This window comes from Salminus brasiliensis, chromosome 3 (assembly GCF_030463535.1).
Source record: "Salminus brasiliensis chromosome 3, fSalBra1.hap2, whole genome shotgun sequence".
Taxonomy (NCBI): domain Eukaryota; kingdom Metazoa; phylum Chordata; class Actinopteri; order Characiformes; family Bryconidae; genus Salminus; species Salminus brasiliensis.
The window spans coordinates 48,729,373-48,747,352 of NC_132880.1; the positions used below are offsets into that span (position 1 = coordinate 48,729,373).

The window sequence follows — 17,980 nt, forward strand, 5'->3', positions numbered from 1 at the left end:
ACATATTTATTGGCAAATATTCAATATATAACAATACGGCACTATGGATGCTCTGTTATCACTCTCATTGGAGCACTGCTTATCAAAGGGTATGAAATATGTAAGCTGGTCTATACAGAGAACAGAAAACGCATCATCTCTCTCCTCAATACAGTATCCATTAAAGTGCTCATCAAAGTACAGTGTGTCAACACTACCGACTAGTATGAAAGCATGCTCTTCATGTATTATGATATTACAGATCTTTTTGAACTCTGGAAGATCATGACATGATCCAGTGCAAACGAACAAATCAACCTCATACTCAGTACCGTAATTTCTGACCCAGTTAGTAGTTGAAAAACCTGAAAATGCCTCCAAATGCAATGTCTGCCTAAGTATTTCCCCACCCTGCAAGCTGCAGAGTGTTTGTACACTGTGGTTTGCACAAATGTATAGAAATTGCTCAAAGCTTCATCATAGGAGAGACTGAAAACAAAGTGAGCTTTGAACAGTTCATCAAATGCAGCCACAGATGTCTGAGCCTTGCATGGGACAGCCTTCTGGTCGATGATGATGTAGAACTTTGCGATTTTGTTCTTTTGCTCACCAATGCAGAGGAGGAAGGGCTGTCTTGTTTCAGCTCTCTCAAGGAAGGTAGTAAGACTGGCTCCTTCCTGTAGAATAGCAGTGCAGGACATGTTGCATGTCAGTCGAGTCACATTATTATGACAATTAGCTAATATCCAGAGTAACCACTGCATGCAGCGCAGGCAGCAGCTAGATGGGCTGGGAGTGACTGGTAGGTCCTGGTAGGTTGTCACAGGTATCTGGAGCCATGCTGACTGCAGTGCAACCCATTCGATTAGACCATCTTGCAAATTGCAAGAGTGTCATGAACAAAGTGAAATTCTAGGTTCTGTTCCAACATACAAATGTATAGCAAATCAAACGCCTAATGAAATTGACTGAAAAAAAAAAACATTTACAAAAAAAAAAAAACACTGCATACCTGAAGATATCTTACAAGATGGTTGCCTGGGCTGAACTGATCTTTGCTGTTTTTTTCTGTCCTCGTGAGGTTGGCGGAAGTAGGTGAAGAAGCAGGAGAATTGCTGACATATCACTGTCCCATCCTACAATACAAACAATATTAACTGACTGACAATCTTTTTTAAAAATCTGAAGCATTTGGAAAAATTAAAACTCACCATAGATATTGTCAGGTTGGAGTTCAAGTGCTGACAGAAGTTCCTCAACGTATTGATTTGGGCCTAGTGTCCTGCAGTCACTGATGACTTTGGGCTTAAAAAAAGTAGGCCACTTCGCCAGAAACTTGCTAGACACCAAGATCTCCAAACATCATGGTGAAGTCCTGGTCAATCTTTGAAAACATAAGATTAACATATATGTTTAAATATCAAGGGTGCTTAATTTGTTTCATAAAAAGGTGTAGACCAGTCTAATATTTAAAATGCAAGTTCTTACCAATCCAGGTATGTCAAGGAACCGAGGGAAGACATCCAGAATCGAAACTGATGCATCCTCGTCATAAACCAGCTTCTGCCGATACTGGAAAGTTGCTCTCATTCTCTCTTTGATGATTGACTCATCTGTTGAGTGTCTAATTGTAGATAAAGCCTCCCTGCAGTCATCACCAAACAGCTGTTCACCACTTAGAAGAGTTTCTCGTCTGCTTTTTGGGCTGTCCTGATGAGAAGGCTTGGAATAACTCCGGTAGCCAACAGATGTGTTGCGTTGAACTGTCTTAATCCTCCATGCTAGGTAGCCAGTATTTCCCCCAGGATCATAGTAGTGTTCCTGTTTAACACACAAAATCCAAACACAATCAGAAAAGCATGCATTTCAGTTTCAGTAAATAAGAACTGAACACAGATTTTTTTAAAATGGCAAAGTCATTTAAATTATGCTAACACTATTGCAAAAAAATAATAAAAATCATCCGGGTCACATGTGGAAATGCACAATGACCAATTTTTTAAGAACAAGTTTCAGCCTTTTGCAATACTATAGCATTAACTCACATAGCCATTCTTAGAGTATGGATCTTGGAGGTACGGAAACAGGGTCACAATTCCCAGTGCATAATTGGTACGTGCACTTGATGGTGGGATCCTTCTTTGAAAAGAAAAAAAAAAACAGTCTTATACACCCTGTGCAAGTGCTTGTTTGTATCCTTAAAGTTCATTTATTTATTAACCAAATTCACTTAAATGTCTTACCCATGAGTTTCAATCATATCTGCAACCAGGATGTTTACCATCTGTTTACGTTTGGCATCTGTTAGTGTTTTGGTTTTGTCATATTCCATAAAGACCTCTTCACCCTTTGGATTGGCCCTGAGAACAGCTTCAACCATCTGCCAAAATCTAATTAAATTCCAGTTTGTGTTCCGATAAGAGAAACCCTAAAAATACTTTTCCCCATTTGTATTAAAAATAAATATTTAAGTATTTTTTACTTTAATTATACCTGTCGTGCTTGATCCCGATCCATGAATTCTGTTGAACCCCTTCTCCTCTTTGTGGTTTCAAGGATAACTGTAGAGTCAGATGAATTAGATGACACTGGGGAAAGTGGAGTATCTGACATCACAGAGGAAGCTGATTCATCAGTGACAATTTGGATATCCAGATCTGGCCAACAAAAAAATATTAATCAGTAAAATCAGTTAAATAAAGGAAATTAATAAAATACTAAACAAAACAGTAAAAATTAGCATTCTTTATTATTCTACAGTTTTTTTTCTCCATTTTATCCCCCCAAAAAATCAAATTACTTAACAGGCTTACCAGTAACTCGTTGTCTAGATATGATCTTGAAGTTTAGTACACCTGATTTCACAAGCTCATCAAAGATATCTTCATCTACTTCTGTTCCTGATTCGTCAGTTAAGATGAGCTGACCCTCTCTCAGACATTCATGCTCCAGACCAAATTTCATGGTTACTGGAAGACTCAAAGAAATGTTGCAATAAGTAACTTAAAAGTAAAGTCATAGAAATAGTAATATAAATTCTACTATTTTCAAATAATCAACTTGTTATTGCTACAAAAATTGAGTTCACTTTTTTACAGTAAACTCTGTCATCAATTTAAAGGCATATTATATGTATGCTGGCTATAACTTTTCTTTCTCTTGTTTTTTTCCACAAACAAAACAAATCACTAACTGTCTTCAAGAAATCTGTTGTATTCCATGCTTTCATCAGTCTGTGGTATTTTCACATATTTTTGTGTTCTTCCAAACTCAACTTTAGCCAGCATGTCCTACAAGGAAAAAAGTGAAGACTATATTTACAAACAGAATCATTTATTTAACTAATCACTTAATCACTACACACACACACACACAAAAAATGAATTAACAAAAACACGTCACCAAATGTACATTAATGGCGTTGGCCACCCTCCTGTCTCCACTATCCGTTGCACTGGCTTGTCCCCTGCAAAATCCTGCCACATACGACGCGATACATATGAATAATTTATTTGTAAATTACATTCAATCTTACACTGCTGCTCAACATTATATTAAAAGATTTTTAAAAAACTGTTTTGCTTAAATTGGCTAAAGTGTCGAACAATGTACTCCCACATGTCTAGCAAATTCAGTTAGCATATGACCAAAAATGTATTAGCATTTCCAACGTCTGTTCAGCTATAATATAATATATTATATAATATATAATCTATATTATATAAGCTATAATAATATAAATAATATAATAATTTGGCTAACGTTATCTAAGCTAAAACAGAACTCACCAGACACGCCGCATCGCACAGCGTCCAAATTTCGTGATAAGTGGTGCTGGCGGCTTTACTTCACTAATTTAATAACTCTGCAATGCAAACATGAACGTAAACCTGTCATTTATCGGCTCTCCCTGCCAGTATTCTCTGCCAAATGATGTGGTGCATCTGGTGTGCTAGCTTCAGTCAGGGTCCACAGTACAGTAACTATGTCGATCATAAACACTACACAAAAAATATAATATTGCTCTAATTAACGTTAAACTTATTAATACTCGGAAATCCACACATTTAACAGCAACTCACCAATATAGATGAAATGAGACGTCTCTCTGCTGCTGAATTCGACGTGATGCGCCGGCAGGGTGGGGGTGGGTTAACCATTTAACACTCTGGGAGTCAATCTCTAAATGGTAGAGTTTAGTGATGCTTCTGGAGTTCATCTAAAGACAGCAGGTTTAACACTCTTTTTTGACACCACCTCTCTTTGTGACTAGGAGTGAAACCAGACAGATGAAGCTCAGTAGAGAGTTAGATTAACTCGGACAGTAGTTGGATTAACTCTCTACTCTCTGTAATTTCATCAACACCAGAAAATTAACTCTGCTGATTTTGCTGTGTATGCTTAATTGACGAAAGTATTGGGACACCAGCTCATTCATTGCTTCTGCTGAAATCAATGGCATTTTTTACTAGATTTCTACTAGGATTTGATTGCATTCAGCAACATGAACGCTAGGGAAGTCACGACGTTGGATGATCATCGCCCCAACTCATCCCTTCCAAAAATACCGGATGGAGCACCACCATCCATCATTCCAGTGAACACAGCTGCTCAATGCTGGGGGGCTTTATACCCCTCTAGCTCACGCCTAGGTTCATGTTTAGTCCTATTCTATTGGCAGTGCATCTCTACATGGATTAGACAAGCTGTGTCAGCAATCAGTGCAATTCCTTAGAAGGGGTGTCCACAAACATTTGGACATCTGGCATCTGTTGAGGTTGAGGAAGCTTTCCCAGGATCATGAGAAGAGTGTGATGTCCTCTCTGCCCTCTCTCCTCAGCCCCCATTACTCTGGACCCCAACACTGCAGCTCTGCACCTCCACCTGTCTGAAGATCTCACCCCTGTAGAATACAGAACCCAGAACCCAGTGGTTCCTGATAATCCTGAGAGATTTGACAAGTACCTGTGTGTTGTGGGTTCTGAGGGGTTTAGCTCAGGGACACACTGCTGGGACGTCCAGGCTGGAGACCATCACGACTGGGAGCTGGGTTTGATAGCAGAGGGTGTGTCGAGGAAGGGTGAGCACTTCTTGGGGTCAGTGTGGACTCTGGGTTACGATGACGTTAAGGGTAAATTCTGGACACGCTGCCCAGGAGAACCCGTTTCCACCTTCACCCTTAGAGAGAAGCTGCAGAGGGTCAGGGTGGAGCTGGACTGGAACAAGGGGAAACTGACCTTCACTGATCTTCTAACCAACACACACCTACACACTAAACACACACTGGTCTGATCATCCTCTGAAGGTCTTGGCAGTGCCGACGTCAGTGAGAGCGGAACGGCACAGCTCCAGTTAAAGAGAGGGACTTCTGATCTCATTCCAACAACTTAACAAAACAGAACAGAAACTGGATACAAATACAAACAACAGGGCCCCCGACGACCGGGCCCCGAGCAAATTGGTTAATAGAACAAACAACAAAATAGAGCAAATAAACAGAAACTGGATACAAAAACAAACAACAGGGCTCTAACAACTGGGCCCCCAACGACAGAGCCCCTGACGACCGGGCCCCGAGCAAATTGGTTAATAGGACAAACAACAAAAAAGAGCAAATAAACAGAAACTAGATACTAAAACAAACGACAACAGGGCCCCCGAGGACAGGGCCCCCGATGTGCTGTGCACATTTGTCAGCCATAACATTAGCTAATTTTGAGCAGATCCCCCTTGTCTGACCATGGACTCAGGACATGGACTCCACCAGACCTCTGAAGGCGTCCTGTGCTATCTGGCACCAAGACCAAGACAACATTAGCAGCACATCCTCTTAAGTCCTGTCACAAGACCTGCCTGATGCTTTGGAGATGTTCTGATGTGACCCAGTCGTCTAGAACGTCACAGCTTGGTTCTCGTCAAATTTTTTGCCCGTTTTTTTGCTTCAACACCTCCATCACCTGAACTCGCACTGCTTGACAGCTGAAGCCACTGTAGATGAAGATTATCAGTGTGGTCCACCGCACCTGCCTGTGGTGCTAATGATATGGCTGATTGGTGTTTACAGTCAGGCACATAGCGATTTAAGGGCAGTAAAGATGTGAGGATGTGGAGTGGAGAGCTGGACAAGACATGAGCGCTGTGATGGTCAGTCGAGGCTCCCCCCGCTCAGCCTTCCAGGGCGTGGTCCATACTAGCAAAAATACTAGATTAGACCAGGAAATGCACTAAGAACCAAGAACAGGGCAGAAACTAGGGCAAGTCGGGACTGTGGGGGGCACCAACGGGATGGTGACGGGACGGTGAAGCGAACAGGAACAACAGGATGCTGGATGCTGAGACGAGAAATGGGGCTGGACTAAAGACTGGGGAGACATGGACGGTAACGAGAGGCAGGAGCTAGATGAAGAGCAGGGGCTGCAATTCAGGCAGCCATCCTAGCACTGCCTTCGCCTTTAGCACAGGCCACACGGGAGCAGGTGACCTACATTTACATGTAAGCCATTTGTCTGATGTTCTACGGGCTCCTCCATGTGACTGCTGTTACACAGGTAGGGGAACGAAGAGTAAGGAGGACCCTTATTCTTACCCCATCCTGCCACGAGCAAGGCAGAGCAATGTTATTCGCCCACATATGAGCCCCAGGTATGAAGCATGGGTGCTATCTGGGTTGCACACTGCACATTAGTCCTGGACGGGACCCATGTGAGATTAGGGTGGGCTATAACAATTGGGGCAACCCCACTGGGTCCTAGTCACAAACAACATGTGACTAGCCCACCTAGCCCACATTCCACCCATGTGAGCCCCACATGTGCAGACTGGCTAGGTACCCACTATGCCAAGTCATAGCCACCTCTGCTATGACTGGGGGACCCAGGTCGGTACCACTGACACAGCTGCCGGAGCAGACGGGTCAGCAGGTATAGGGACAGCAGCGGCTGGGCCTGCTGGGTTATGGACTGGAGCACTGGCACAGGGGTGGAGGTCTAGATGGCAGGCCATGGGAAGAGCATGTAGGCCCAGTCCTGATGCTCCAGCAGTCTCCGGGGCACTGACCCGTAGGCCCAAGCAGGCCTACGTCACCGTCAACTGACAGATGGACCTGAAGTGACCCGGTTACATTAAAAATGGGATCTGGGCCACTTTTCCTGCTGCGTGAACGAAGCCAAAGGCATGCAATGAGGTGAAGCCTCTGGGGCTGAGGAACGTGCAGGAGCATCCCGTTCCCCTGCATCTTATCGCGAGATCGCACGTGGCTCACATCCCGAGTTAGGAGGGTAGCAAAACGACGGATTTGCATATCCGTCACCTGCCTCTCTGCTGCCACCTGCTGGACTCCGCCCTCACTGCGGCGCTTCTTCCTGAACGGTATTCTGAGCGCGTCCTGCAGCTCGCGCTGTGCAGGATCAGGGAGGATCCCACGTGCTATGCCGCAGAGCCCCCCCACCCCAACCCCCCTCCCCGTGCCCACACACACACACACACACACGCACACGCACGCAGAGATACACAGACAGTCGCGCTCGTGCGCGCTTTCAGAGCAACATGCAAACCGTGCACAGTCGCAGCAAACGTTTGATTAATCCGATCGCGCGCGGTTACCGCTCTGCGTTGTCTGGGGAGGCTCTCGGTGTTTCGAAAGCTCGCGGAGCTGCAGCGCGCGGACTGCAGTAGATCTCCTCCTCGCGCCGGAATAAAGCTGCAGTGCATGCGGGCTCAGTGAGGATGCTCGCGCTGCAGTGTCTGCTGTTTGCTGTAGTGGCAGGTGAGCACTGAGGGGTGTGTGTGTGTGTGGATGTGTGTGTGTGTGTTTGTGTGTGTGTGTGTGGGGGGGGTGATTTAGGGAAAAACAGCAGCAGCAGTTTAATGAGGGATGGTTAATTGTTCTTGCTGATGTGTGTGTGTGTGTGTGTGTGTGTGTGTGTGTGTGTGTGTGTCAGGCAGGAGCAGCAGCACTGGGCAGTGGGAACACATCACACACCCTAAACGCCTCCTGCAGCAGAAGCTCACCACAGAGGAGAAACCACACAGCAGCCTGGACACCAGGGCGAGAGAGAGCGGGCGAGAGACTGTGAGTGGAAACAGAGAGAGAGAGAGGCTGTAGAGCTACAGTAATGACATCAGTTAGCTCCATGCTAATTGGTGGGGTATAGGCTTCCATTACACACACACACACACACACACTCACACACTCACACACACACACTCCCGATACAGTACAGTACATTCTGTTAAGAGTAAGTCACCATGTGACCGTCCACCACCACTGTCATAATCCATATACACTATATGTCCAAAAGTTTGTGGACACCTCTTCTAATGAATGCATTCAGCTACTTTAAGTTGCACCCATTGCTGAGAGAGGTAGAGAAGTACTGCCAATAGAATAGGACTCTCTGGAGCAGATAAACCAACATGAACCTATTTGCACCATGCTGCCTAATAACGGCAGGCGTGGGCTAGATAGAGGGGCATAAAGCCCCCCAGCATTGAGCTGTGGAGCAGTGTAAGAACTGTATTGCTGCTCCATCCAGTACTTTTGGGATGAGGTGGGTTGGTGGTCATCATCCAACATCCTGACCTCACTTACTTTCTCTCGTCGCTGAATGCAATCAAATCCTCACAGCAATCTAGCAGAAAGCCCCTTCTTCCCTGGACAGTGGAGTTTTCAGTTACTCCAACAAAAGCAGGATCAGCTCTTTGTAATATCCTTGATTTCAGAAGAAACAATGAATGAGCAGGTGTCCGAATACTTTTGTCCATATAGTGTATGTGTGTGTTATAATTATGGTGCATGTTTATTATCTGTTATCAGGTTCTTCGGGTCATGGGTTCATTAGGCTGTGGGGTGGGTTGTAGGTTCATGAAACCATCTGTGTGGGGTCTTCAGGTAGTGAGCCATGGGACGGGTCATAGGCTTGTTGGGCCTTGAGTCCTTTGGGCCGAGGGCTCATTGACTTGTAGACTTGTACTGGACGATGGGCTTTGGGACGGGTCGCAGGCTGGTTGAGGCTGAAGGTTCATCGGGCTGTGGACCTGCCGGGTCGTGGGTTTGTTTGGGCTGTTCATTCTTCAGTCTTCTCTTTCTCTCTTTTCCAGCCGCTCCATTTAGCTCAGAGCACTTTCCAGGTAGAGGCTTTTGGAAGCACGTTCATCTTAGATCTCCAGTTAAACCAGTAAGTATAGACCACTAAAACCTGTGTGTACTAGTTTACTTTACCTGGGAAGAATGAGGAGAACCGATCATTGTGAGGGAGGATTCTCGTCCAAGCAACTGATCATCAGGCTCTCTGTTTTATTACCTTTGATTTCAGAAGAAACGATGAATGAGCTGGTGTCCCAATACTTTTGTCAATAGTGTATGTTTTATGAAACCAGTCAATAAAGCAGATCAGTGAGTGGAAAGAGTTTAAACATTAGGAACAGAAGAAGATGATCTGTGACCTTGTGTCAATGATGTGGGTTCAGAAATGTAGGGTCAGTGATATTAGGTCTGTAATCAGGTCTGTAATTTAGGGTCAGTGATGTGGGGTCAGTAATTAGGTCTATTATTTAGGATCAGTGATATTGGGGTCAGAAATTAAGGCTGTAATTTAGGGTCAGTGGTGTGAGGTCAGAAATTAAGGCTGTAATTTAGGGTCAGTGATGTGAGGTCAGTAATTACGTCTGTAAATTAGGGTCAGTGATGTTGGATCAGAAATTAAGGCTGTAATTTAGGGTCAGTAATTAGGTCTGTAATTTAGGATCAGTGATATGGGGTCAGTAATTAGGTCTGTAATTTAGGATCAGTGATGCGGGGTCAGTAATTATGTCTGTTATTGAGGGCCAGTGATGCGGGGCCAGTAATTATGTCTGTAATTGAGGGTCAGTGACGTGGGGTCAGTAATTATGTCTGTAATTGAGGGTCAGTGATGCGGGGCCAGTAATTATGTCTGTAATTGAAGGTCAGTGATGCGGGGTCAGTAATTATGTCTGTTATTGAGGGCCAGTGATGCGGGGTCAGTAATTATGTCTGTAATTAAGGGTCAGTGACGTGGGGTCAGTAATTATGTCTGTAATTAAGGGTCAGTGATGAGTAATCGGTCTGTAATTTAGGGTCAGTGATGTGGGGTCAGTAAACAGGTCTGTAATTTAGAGTCAGTGATGTGGGGTCAGTAATCAGGTCTGTAATTTAGGGTCAGTGATGTGGGGTCAGTAATCAGGTCTGTAATTTAGGGTCAGTGATGTGGGGTCAGTAATCAGGTCTGTAATTTAGGGTCAGTGATGTGGGGTCAGTAATCGGGTCTGTAACTTAGTGTGTGTAATTAATGTAATCAACAGTTCAGTCTGCAGATCATTACTGTAATATTTGATTGATCTTGTGTTTATTTTTAGTCACCTTTTATCTTCTGATTATGTGGAGCGTCACTTTGATGAAGAAGGAAAACCCTCTCAGACAGCGGTAATGTATTCCTCTGTGTGTGTGTGTGTGTGTGTGTGTGTGTGTTGTAGACTTTTCCTCTTTCATAAACACAACAGTAGTGACTGGTTGCCACGGTAACCAGCTAAACAGGCTCAAACTAAAGCAGGAAAACGGTCAATTGTTCATTACTGAGTCCACAGACAGACTCATAGACTAGTTTACAGACTGATTCACAGACGGGTTTGTTTATTCACTTAACAATTCACAGATGCTGACTTAGAGACTGATTCACAGACCAACCAGTTTGCAGACTAATTTACAGACGGATTCACTTGCAAAACTTACTTTCTGATTCACAGACCAACCAATTTGCAGACAGATTAACCGACAGATTTAAAGATTGATTCAGTTGCAGATTCAAATACTGATTTACAGAATTACCTACAGACTGATTCATAGACTAATTGGTTTACTGATTCACTTATCAATTCACAGACGCTGACTCAGAGACTGATTCAGAGACTGATTCATAGACCAATTAGTTTGCTATAGACTAATTAACAGATGGATTTACTTGCCGATTCACAAAACAACCAGTTTGCAGACTAATTAACAGGCCGATTCACCTGCCAATTCAAAGACGGATTTACAGATGCTGACTGTCAGACTGGTTTACAGACCGATTTACAGACTGATTCAGAGACTGATTCACAGACCAACCATTTTGCAGACTAATTAACAGACCGATTCACAGATTGATTCACTTGCCAATTTACAGATCAACCAATTTGCAGACGAATTCCCAGACTGATTCAATTGCCAATTTACAAACCAACCAACAGACGCATTTACAGATTGATTCACTTGCAGATTCAAAGACTGATTTACAGAATGACCTACAGACTAAGAGCGTCAGCTAAATACCATAAATGTAAATGTACTGATTCACTTATCAATTCACAGATGCTGACTCAGAGACTGATTCAGAGACTGATTCACAGAGTTTGCAAGACTACCAGTTTGCAGACTAATTAACAGATGGATTGACAGACTGATTCACTTGCCGATTCACAGACCAACCAATTTGCAGACGGATTTACATATCGATTCACTTGCCGATTTAAAGACTGAGCATTTACAGATGCTGACTGTCAGACTGGTTCACAGACTGATTCACAGAATGACTCACAGACTGATGCACAGACCAGTTCACAGCATGTGTAAATGTATTGTCAGTACAATTCCACATGAATTATTACAGTTTAATATTTATAATGAAACCCATCTTCATTCTCAAATGTCTCACTGTTCTCAGATCAGATCCAACACGTGCTGAACAGTGTGTGTGTGTGTGTGTGCATGTTTAGGGTGGAGAACACTGTTATTATCATGGCTCTTTGAGGGGAAATCCACAATCCTGGGCAGCACTAGCAACTTGCCAAGGTCTTCAGTGAGTATTACACACGTGCACACACACACACACACACACACACACACTCACACACCTGCAGGTGAATCTTCATGTCTAAAACATGTGTTTTATCGCCTTACTCGGCCTATAAGGTAGTATTTATGTGTGTGTGTGTGTGTGTGTGTAGTAATATACAGCCCTGGTGAACACAGAAACATTGATGTAGTGAGTAATGAGTGAAAATGCTGAGCTGCTGTGTTTCTCTCAGTGGTGTGTTTTCAGATGGTGTGTTCTCCTACATCATTGAGCCGCTGATCAATAACACAGATCAGGTGATGTATTACCAATCAATAATCATTAGTATTTATTCACAGTTACAGCTCCGGTCGAGTTAATGATGCAGTTTTGTTTAAAAGAGGTTTTAATTTGTTATTATTATAAAATTAAGACACCTCATAAAAAGCTTTGTCTTTGAACACATTTAAACATCTGGACGTTTGATCTTCATGTCATCAGCACTGAGAGATGGAGGTAATCTAAGTAATCTCACACACCTGAAGAAACGTCTTCAATCATCATTCATAAATCATTTATAAAATAGAATTAATAGAAATGTAGGATTTTAAAGCCCCCACCACATTTATAACTCATTCTAATGTGTAGAATTAGAGTCGGGTCCAGAACTTCAGCTGCAGATGATCAGAACATGGTTGGAGAGGATAATTCTGGAGGAGTCTGGAGTCCTATTTAAACCTCAGACGTTTAGTCTGGTCTGATCTTGATTGATGATTAAAGTGAGGGGTGAAGAAGATCACCATCATGACCAGATCCAGAGAGCTCTCTGAGGCCTTCAGAAAGAAGGGTGGAGATGCAGAGGAGATCTTTAAAAAGATCTCAGAGCTATTAGAACTGTCCGCTAAGTCACGTACAGTCAAGTGTGATAGCTGACCAGCATGGTCAGGTCAAGCCTTTCTAGCAAGTTCAGCCCAAGAGCAGAACCACCAGACACGTAAAGAAGCTTCCATCAGAGACAAAATTTGATTTGTCTGGGAGGCGAGAAAGGAGGAAACCCTTGAAACATCAGGGCAAGACCAGAACACCAAGACCAAGACTAGAACATCTGGAACATCAGTATGCTTTGGACAGATGAGTCTGAAGCATTTAAGCAGAAGAACCTGAAAATAACCAGCTGTGAGTCGTGGAGGTGGAAGAGTCCTTTATTATATCCGAGGGTGTTGAAATGTGAGACTGTCTGTCCAAACACTGAAGCTGAAGTGGAGGTGCAGCTTAAAGCAGCTGAATGCGTTTATTAGAAGGGGTGTCCACAAACATTTGGACATGTTGTGTATGATAATGCCTGTAGTAGGTTTGTTTACTTTAATATAAATGATAGCTTTGATTGGTTTGTTTGCAGATTGTTGATGCTCACCTGGTGAAGAAAATCCCAGACATAAAACTTACAGCTTCCTGTCCAGGTACTGCAGTAAAACACACACACACACACACACACATACACACACACACACACACACACTTAGAGAGAGATGTATTGTGTTTTGTTTGGTAGATTGTGCGATGGGTGAAGACTCTGAGGAGGATCCTTTGCAGTCCGAGCCTGAGCACACTGAGGGACTGAAGCGCACCAAACGCCGGGTAAGAAAACACCCAACACTCCGTATCACTCCGTATTACACTCTCTGCCCCATCACAGATTACATCACTCCGTATTACACTTTCCATCCCGTCACAGATTACATCACTCCGTATTACACTCTCCGTCCCGCCACAGATTGCATCACTCCGTATTACACTCTCCGCCCCGTCACGGTTTACATCACGCCGTATCACACTCTCCGTCCCGCCACAGATTACATCACTCCGTATTACACTCTCTGCCCCGTCACAGTTTACATCACTCCGTATTACACTCTCCGTCCCGTCACAGATTACATCACTCCGTATTACACTCTCCGCCCATCACAGATTACATCACTCTGTATTACACTCTCCACCCCGTCACAGATTACATCACTCCGTATTACACTCCCCGCCCATCACAGATTACATCACTCCGTTTTACACTGTCCGTCCCGTCACAGTTTACATCACTCCGTATTACACTCTCTGCCCCGTCACAGATTACATCACTCCGTATTACACTCTCCGCCCATCACAGATTACATCACTCCGTTTTACACTGTCCGTCCCGTCACAGTTTACATCACTCCGTATTACACTCTCCGCCCATCACAGATTACATCACTCTGTATTACACTCTCCACCCCGTCACAGATTACATCACTCCGTATTACACTCTCCGCCCATCACAGATTACATCACTCCGTTTTACACTGTCCGTCCCGTCACAGTTTACATCACTCCGTATTACACTCTCTGCCCCGTCACAGATTACATCACTCCGTATTACACTCTCTGCCCCGTCACAGTTTACATCACTCCGTATTACACTCTCCGGATCTCTCTGACTGGATCAGAACATCTCCAACACATCAGGCGATATGCAGTGATCAGAACCTACCAAAAGTGGTCCATGGAAGGACATTCGGTGAACCAGTGACAGGGTCATGGGCGCTCAAGGCTCGCTGATGCTCACAACGTATGGGCAATGTCCTGCTGCTAGCATTTGTCTAGGTGCCAGATCCCAGGGGACAGGTTCAGAGTTCTTGTGGAGTCCATGCCTCGAATGGTCAGATCTGTTGCGATGGCAGAAGGGGGACTTGCTCAGTATTAAGCAGGTGGTACTAATGTTAAGGCTGATCGGTGTATAACATTAGCTTAAAAGCATCCTGCAGTTCAGCTCATAGAGTTTCTCAGGCTGTTCCAATCCAGGTTTGACCACTTGCTATAGTTGGTCCCGCAGTATAAAGAGGACTTCAAGCAAGCAGTGACGGAAAAGCCCATTTTTGATGTTTCAGATGAAACGATGCCAGATCAGTTATAGCTTCAGGTTTAGTGATGTGTGGGTTTGCCACACACTCTGGAAGCTACTGGAAAAAAGCCTTCAGCACCATTTTAATGACCTACTTCTCAACCTGTCTTGCCTTGGCATCTCCTTAACTTAGAGCTAGAGGCCTTCCCAGACACCTCTGAGGACCTCAACAGGGTGAGCAGCCTTGTGAAGCAGGTGTTCTGCAAATGAAGACCTCAGCGTCGTTTACAGCTGCAGGCCTTCATTCAAGTGCTGGGCATATCTCCTGTCCTGCCGGTGTTTGCGGCCTTGCCCGGATGGGCTTCCTGGATTAGGGATGTCCAGTACTTTGCAGAATACATGGACATTTTACATGACTTCATGCCCACGATGTCCATTGTCCTCCAAGGCTGTTCAGGAACTGCTGGAGAAGAAGAGAGATGTGCTCAAGACCCTCAGGACCCAGCAGTAGAAGGGAGGGATTTAACACGTCTCCTCCCTCCCGTGATGCGGGACGCGGAAGCGCTGGGTCTCCAGACGCCTGTGCCGGCCAACATGGCATGTGATGAGGGGAGAGAGAGCGCCATCTACCCACCCGGAGAGAGCACTGACAATTGGGCTCTTTCAGACTCCGGCCGCGGATGGCAAAGTGGCATGGCTCGGGATTTACTCTCGCGACCCCCGGACCATTGTGGTAGCACATTAGACCGCTGAACCACTCAGAACCTGGCCATCTTCACTATTGAGGGGCGGTCCTGGTACCCTTACCAAACTGCAAGAGGCATCCAACACACCTGCTGTCATCATCCACAGATAATTAGCTGCCCTGTTGGAAATTGTGCACTTGTGAACTTCAGTGCAGGAGGTGCGAACTGGCTTCCGTGTACCTTAGAGAGTCTGACAGACTGAGTGCAGGTAAATTAAAACATACCTGGAGACGAATCTGGTTCAGTTCAGTTTCCAAACTAAAGATAATGAAGGCGCTCCTTCAGGGGTTCCCCCCCAGAGACAGTTTGGGACATTTTTGTCTGAGAGTGCTGCTGAATGTCAGCTGAGGAATTGTTCAAGTGACTGTAGCAGTGCCAGAGATTTAGAGGCTGGTCCTGAGGGGTGGTGGGTTGCCAGGGAGAACAGGATGCCCCCTCACGCCCCTTTGGTAGCTTTATACCCCAGTTCCATCCGTTCTGTAGAAATGAAGCCAAAACTGTGCACCAGAGTCAGTATAGCGCAGTACAGACCAGAGGTGGGGACAGACACGCCCACTCATTTGGTAGACCCGCCCCCCTTCTCCCAGACCAAGCTTTAGTGTCTCAGACCGCCTTTATTGAGCTTCCAGCACAGAAGCAGAGAGGATTTCCCCCTGGATTCCCAGATTCTGCAGAAGGTTGTTCAGGAAGTACAGCAGAAGGTTCTGCAGAAGGTTCTCCAGAAAGTACAGCAGAAGGTTCTCCAGAAAGTACAGCAGAAGGTTCTCCAGAAAGTACAGCAGTAGGTTCTACAGAAAGTCTAGCAGAAGGTTCTACAGAAGGTTCTCCTGAAAGTACAGCAGAAGGTTCTACAGAAGGTTCTCCAGAACGTACAGCAGAAGGTTCTCCAGAAAGCTTCCTCTATTTTCACATCAGCAGCTGGGTTGTGTTTTCTCCTAATGTCCACACATCTGTGTGCTCAGACTGTCTCTCTCTCTCTCTCTCTCTCTCTCTCTCTCTGCAGGTGTCCAGGCCCAGAGTTCACACTGAGACCAAATACATTGAGCTGATGATTATCAATGACTTTGAAATGGTCAGTCTGGTACTCACACACACACACACACACACACACACATTGAGCTGGTTTTCAGTGCTTCAGTTTTCCCACTCTTTCTTCATCACTTGGTCTGTCCTCTAGGGGGAGACTGTGTTAATAGCCCCCTTTAATCCACTTATTTAAAATTAAACAGAACTGTTTCCTGTGTGTGTGTGTGTGTATTACTACTATGTATTGAAGTGTCTGGTTCTGTGTTTTGAACTGCATTTTATACAGTGTAAACCGTGTGTGTGTGTGTGTGTGTGTGTGTGTGTGTGTGTGTAGTTTGTACAGTTGCGGCGCTCGACCACCCAGACGAGGAACTTTGCCAAAGCAGTGGTAAACATGGCAGATGCGGTAAGCCACTCCCCACATACACACACACACACACACACACACACACGCACACACACACATTTATATATATAAAATATAATCTAATCTTCTCTAAAAATCTCTTCTCTGTTGCTATGGAATCACGTTTTTGTGGAATCACGTTTCTGTGGAACCCTGTTACAACGGAACCCTGTATCTGTGGAAATCTGTATCTGTGGAACCCTGTTGCTATGGAACCTTGTTGCTATGGAACCCAGATATACAAGGAACAGCTCAATACCCGCATTGTGCTGGTTGCCATGGAAACCTGGACATCTGGGAACCCAGTTTCCGTGGTTTCTGACCCCCTGGTAACGCTGCAGAACTTCATGCATTACCGCAAGGAGAGCATTCAAGAGAACCCTGACTCTGTTCAGCTTCTATCGTGAGTTACACACATGCATGCACACACACACACATACACATACACACACATTCACTTTCCCTGAAATACCTTGTGTGTGTGTGTGTGTGTGTGTTAGGGGCAGTACGTTTCAGAGCAGCAGGAGTGGATCTGCTTACACTGGTGGAGTGTGTTCCATCACGCAAGGAGGCGGGATCAATGAGGTGCGTGACTGTGTGTGTGTATGTGTATGTGTGTGTGTGTGCGACATACATTATATGGACAAAAGTATTGGGACACCTGCTTATTTATTTATAAAAGCAAGGCTATTAAAAAGAGCAGACCCTGCTTTTTTGGAGTAACTGTCTCTACTGTCCAGGGAACAAGGCTTTCCACTAGATCTAGGAGGAGCATAGCTGTAAGGATTTGATTGCATTCAGCAACAAGAGCAATAGTAATCACCCCATCTCTTCCCTAACTCCCAACTCATCCCAAAAGTATTAGATGGAGCTCCTCCATCCATCATTCCAGAGAACACAGCTCTTCCACTGCTCCACAGCTCAATGCTGGGGGGCTTTATACCCCTCTACTATCCCACACCTGGCATTAGGCAGCATGGTGTCCATAGGTTTATTTATCTGCTCCAGGGAGTCCTATTCTGTTGGCAGACAAGCTGTGTATGTGTGCACCTTCGCACATCTGTGTCAGCTAGGGGTGCAACTTAAAGCAGCTGAATGCATTCATCATTAATTTAACCTG

General features: G+C 44.8%; 2 protein-coding genes across 9 annotated transcripts in view; one reads left to right on the plus strand and one right to left on the minus strand.

Annotated features, from left to right (window-relative positions):
- Positions 1–7,738, minus strand: LOC140552287 (uncharacterized). 6 transcript variants are annotated; one of them, XM_072676457.1, is made up of 11 exons: positions 7,582–7,738; positions 4,062–4,248; positions 3,173–3,455; positions 2,793–2,948; positions 2,473–2,636; positions 2,223–2,359; positions 2,025–2,118; positions 1,468–1,800; positions 1,191–1,363; positions 992–1,115; positions 1–656 (listed from the first exon to the last, which is right to left on the minus strand). In XM_072676457.1, the coding sequence occupies exons 3-9, from the start codon at positions 3,264–3,266 to the stop codon at positions 1,319–1,321; spliced, it is 1,023 nt and encodes a 340-aa protein (XP_072532558.1). In that variant the 5' UTR covers positions 3,267–3,455; positions 4,062–4,248; positions 7,582–7,738; the 3' UTR covers positions 1–656; positions 992–1,115; positions 1,191–1,318. The 6 variants fall into 6 exon arrangements, with proteins under 6 accessions (XP_072532558.1, XP_072532559.1, XP_072532560.1 ...); XM_072676458.1 differs by lacking the exons at positions 4,062–4,248; positions 7,582–7,738 and having other exon boundaries at positions 3,173–3,269; positions 3,382–3,644; XM_072676459.1 differs by lacking the exons at positions 4,062–4,248; positions 7,582–7,738 and having other exon boundaries at positions 2,025–2,115; positions 3,173–3,644.
- LOC140552286 (disintegrin and metalloproteinase domain-containing protein 11-like) overlaps positions 7,380–17,980 on the plus strand; it is a 26,453-nt gene continuing 15,852 nt past the window's right edge. For all 3 annotated transcript variants that reach the window (XM_072676454.1, XM_072676452.1, XM_072676455.1), the window contains exons 1-12: positions 7,380–7,744; positions 7,920–8,050; positions 9,079–9,155; positions 10,354–10,420; positions 11,749–11,831; positions 12,061–12,124; positions 13,207–13,267; positions 13,360–13,445; positions 16,432–16,500; positions 16,789–16,860; positions 17,097–17,263; positions 17,361–17,445. In XM_072676454.1, coding sequence (XP_072532555.1) covers positions 7,705–7,744; positions 7,920–8,050; positions 9,079–9,155; positions 10,354–10,420; positions 11,749–11,831; positions 12,061–12,124; positions 13,207–13,267; positions 13,360–13,445; positions 16,432–16,500; positions 16,789–16,860; positions 17,097–17,263; positions 17,361–17,445 — 1,002 coding nt within the window. In that variant the 5' untranslated portion in view covers positions 7,380–7,704. The remainder of the gene's footprint in view (positions 7,745–7,919; positions 8,051–9,078; positions 9,156–10,353; positions 10,421–11,748; positions 11,832–12,060; positions 12,125–13,206; positions 13,268–13,359; positions 13,446–16,431; positions 16,501–16,788; positions 16,861–17,096; positions 17,264–17,360; positions 17,446–17,980) is intronic.

Excerpts from the sequence above, each read along its gene's own strand:
- LOC140552287 (XM_072676457.1), bottom strand. The coding sequence starts at position 3,266 with ATGCTGGCTAAAGTTGAGTTTGGAAGAACACAAAAATATGTGAAAATA. Across the intron at positions 2,637-2,792 it reads ATCTAGACAACGAGTTACTG|ATCTGGATATCCAAATTGTC; the intron begins GTAAGCCTGTTA and ends TTTGTTGGCCAG. Across the intron at positions 1,364-1,467 it reads TCCTTGACATACCTGGATTG|ATTGACCAGGACTTCACCAT; the intron begins GTAAGAACTTGC and ends ATGTTTTCAAAG.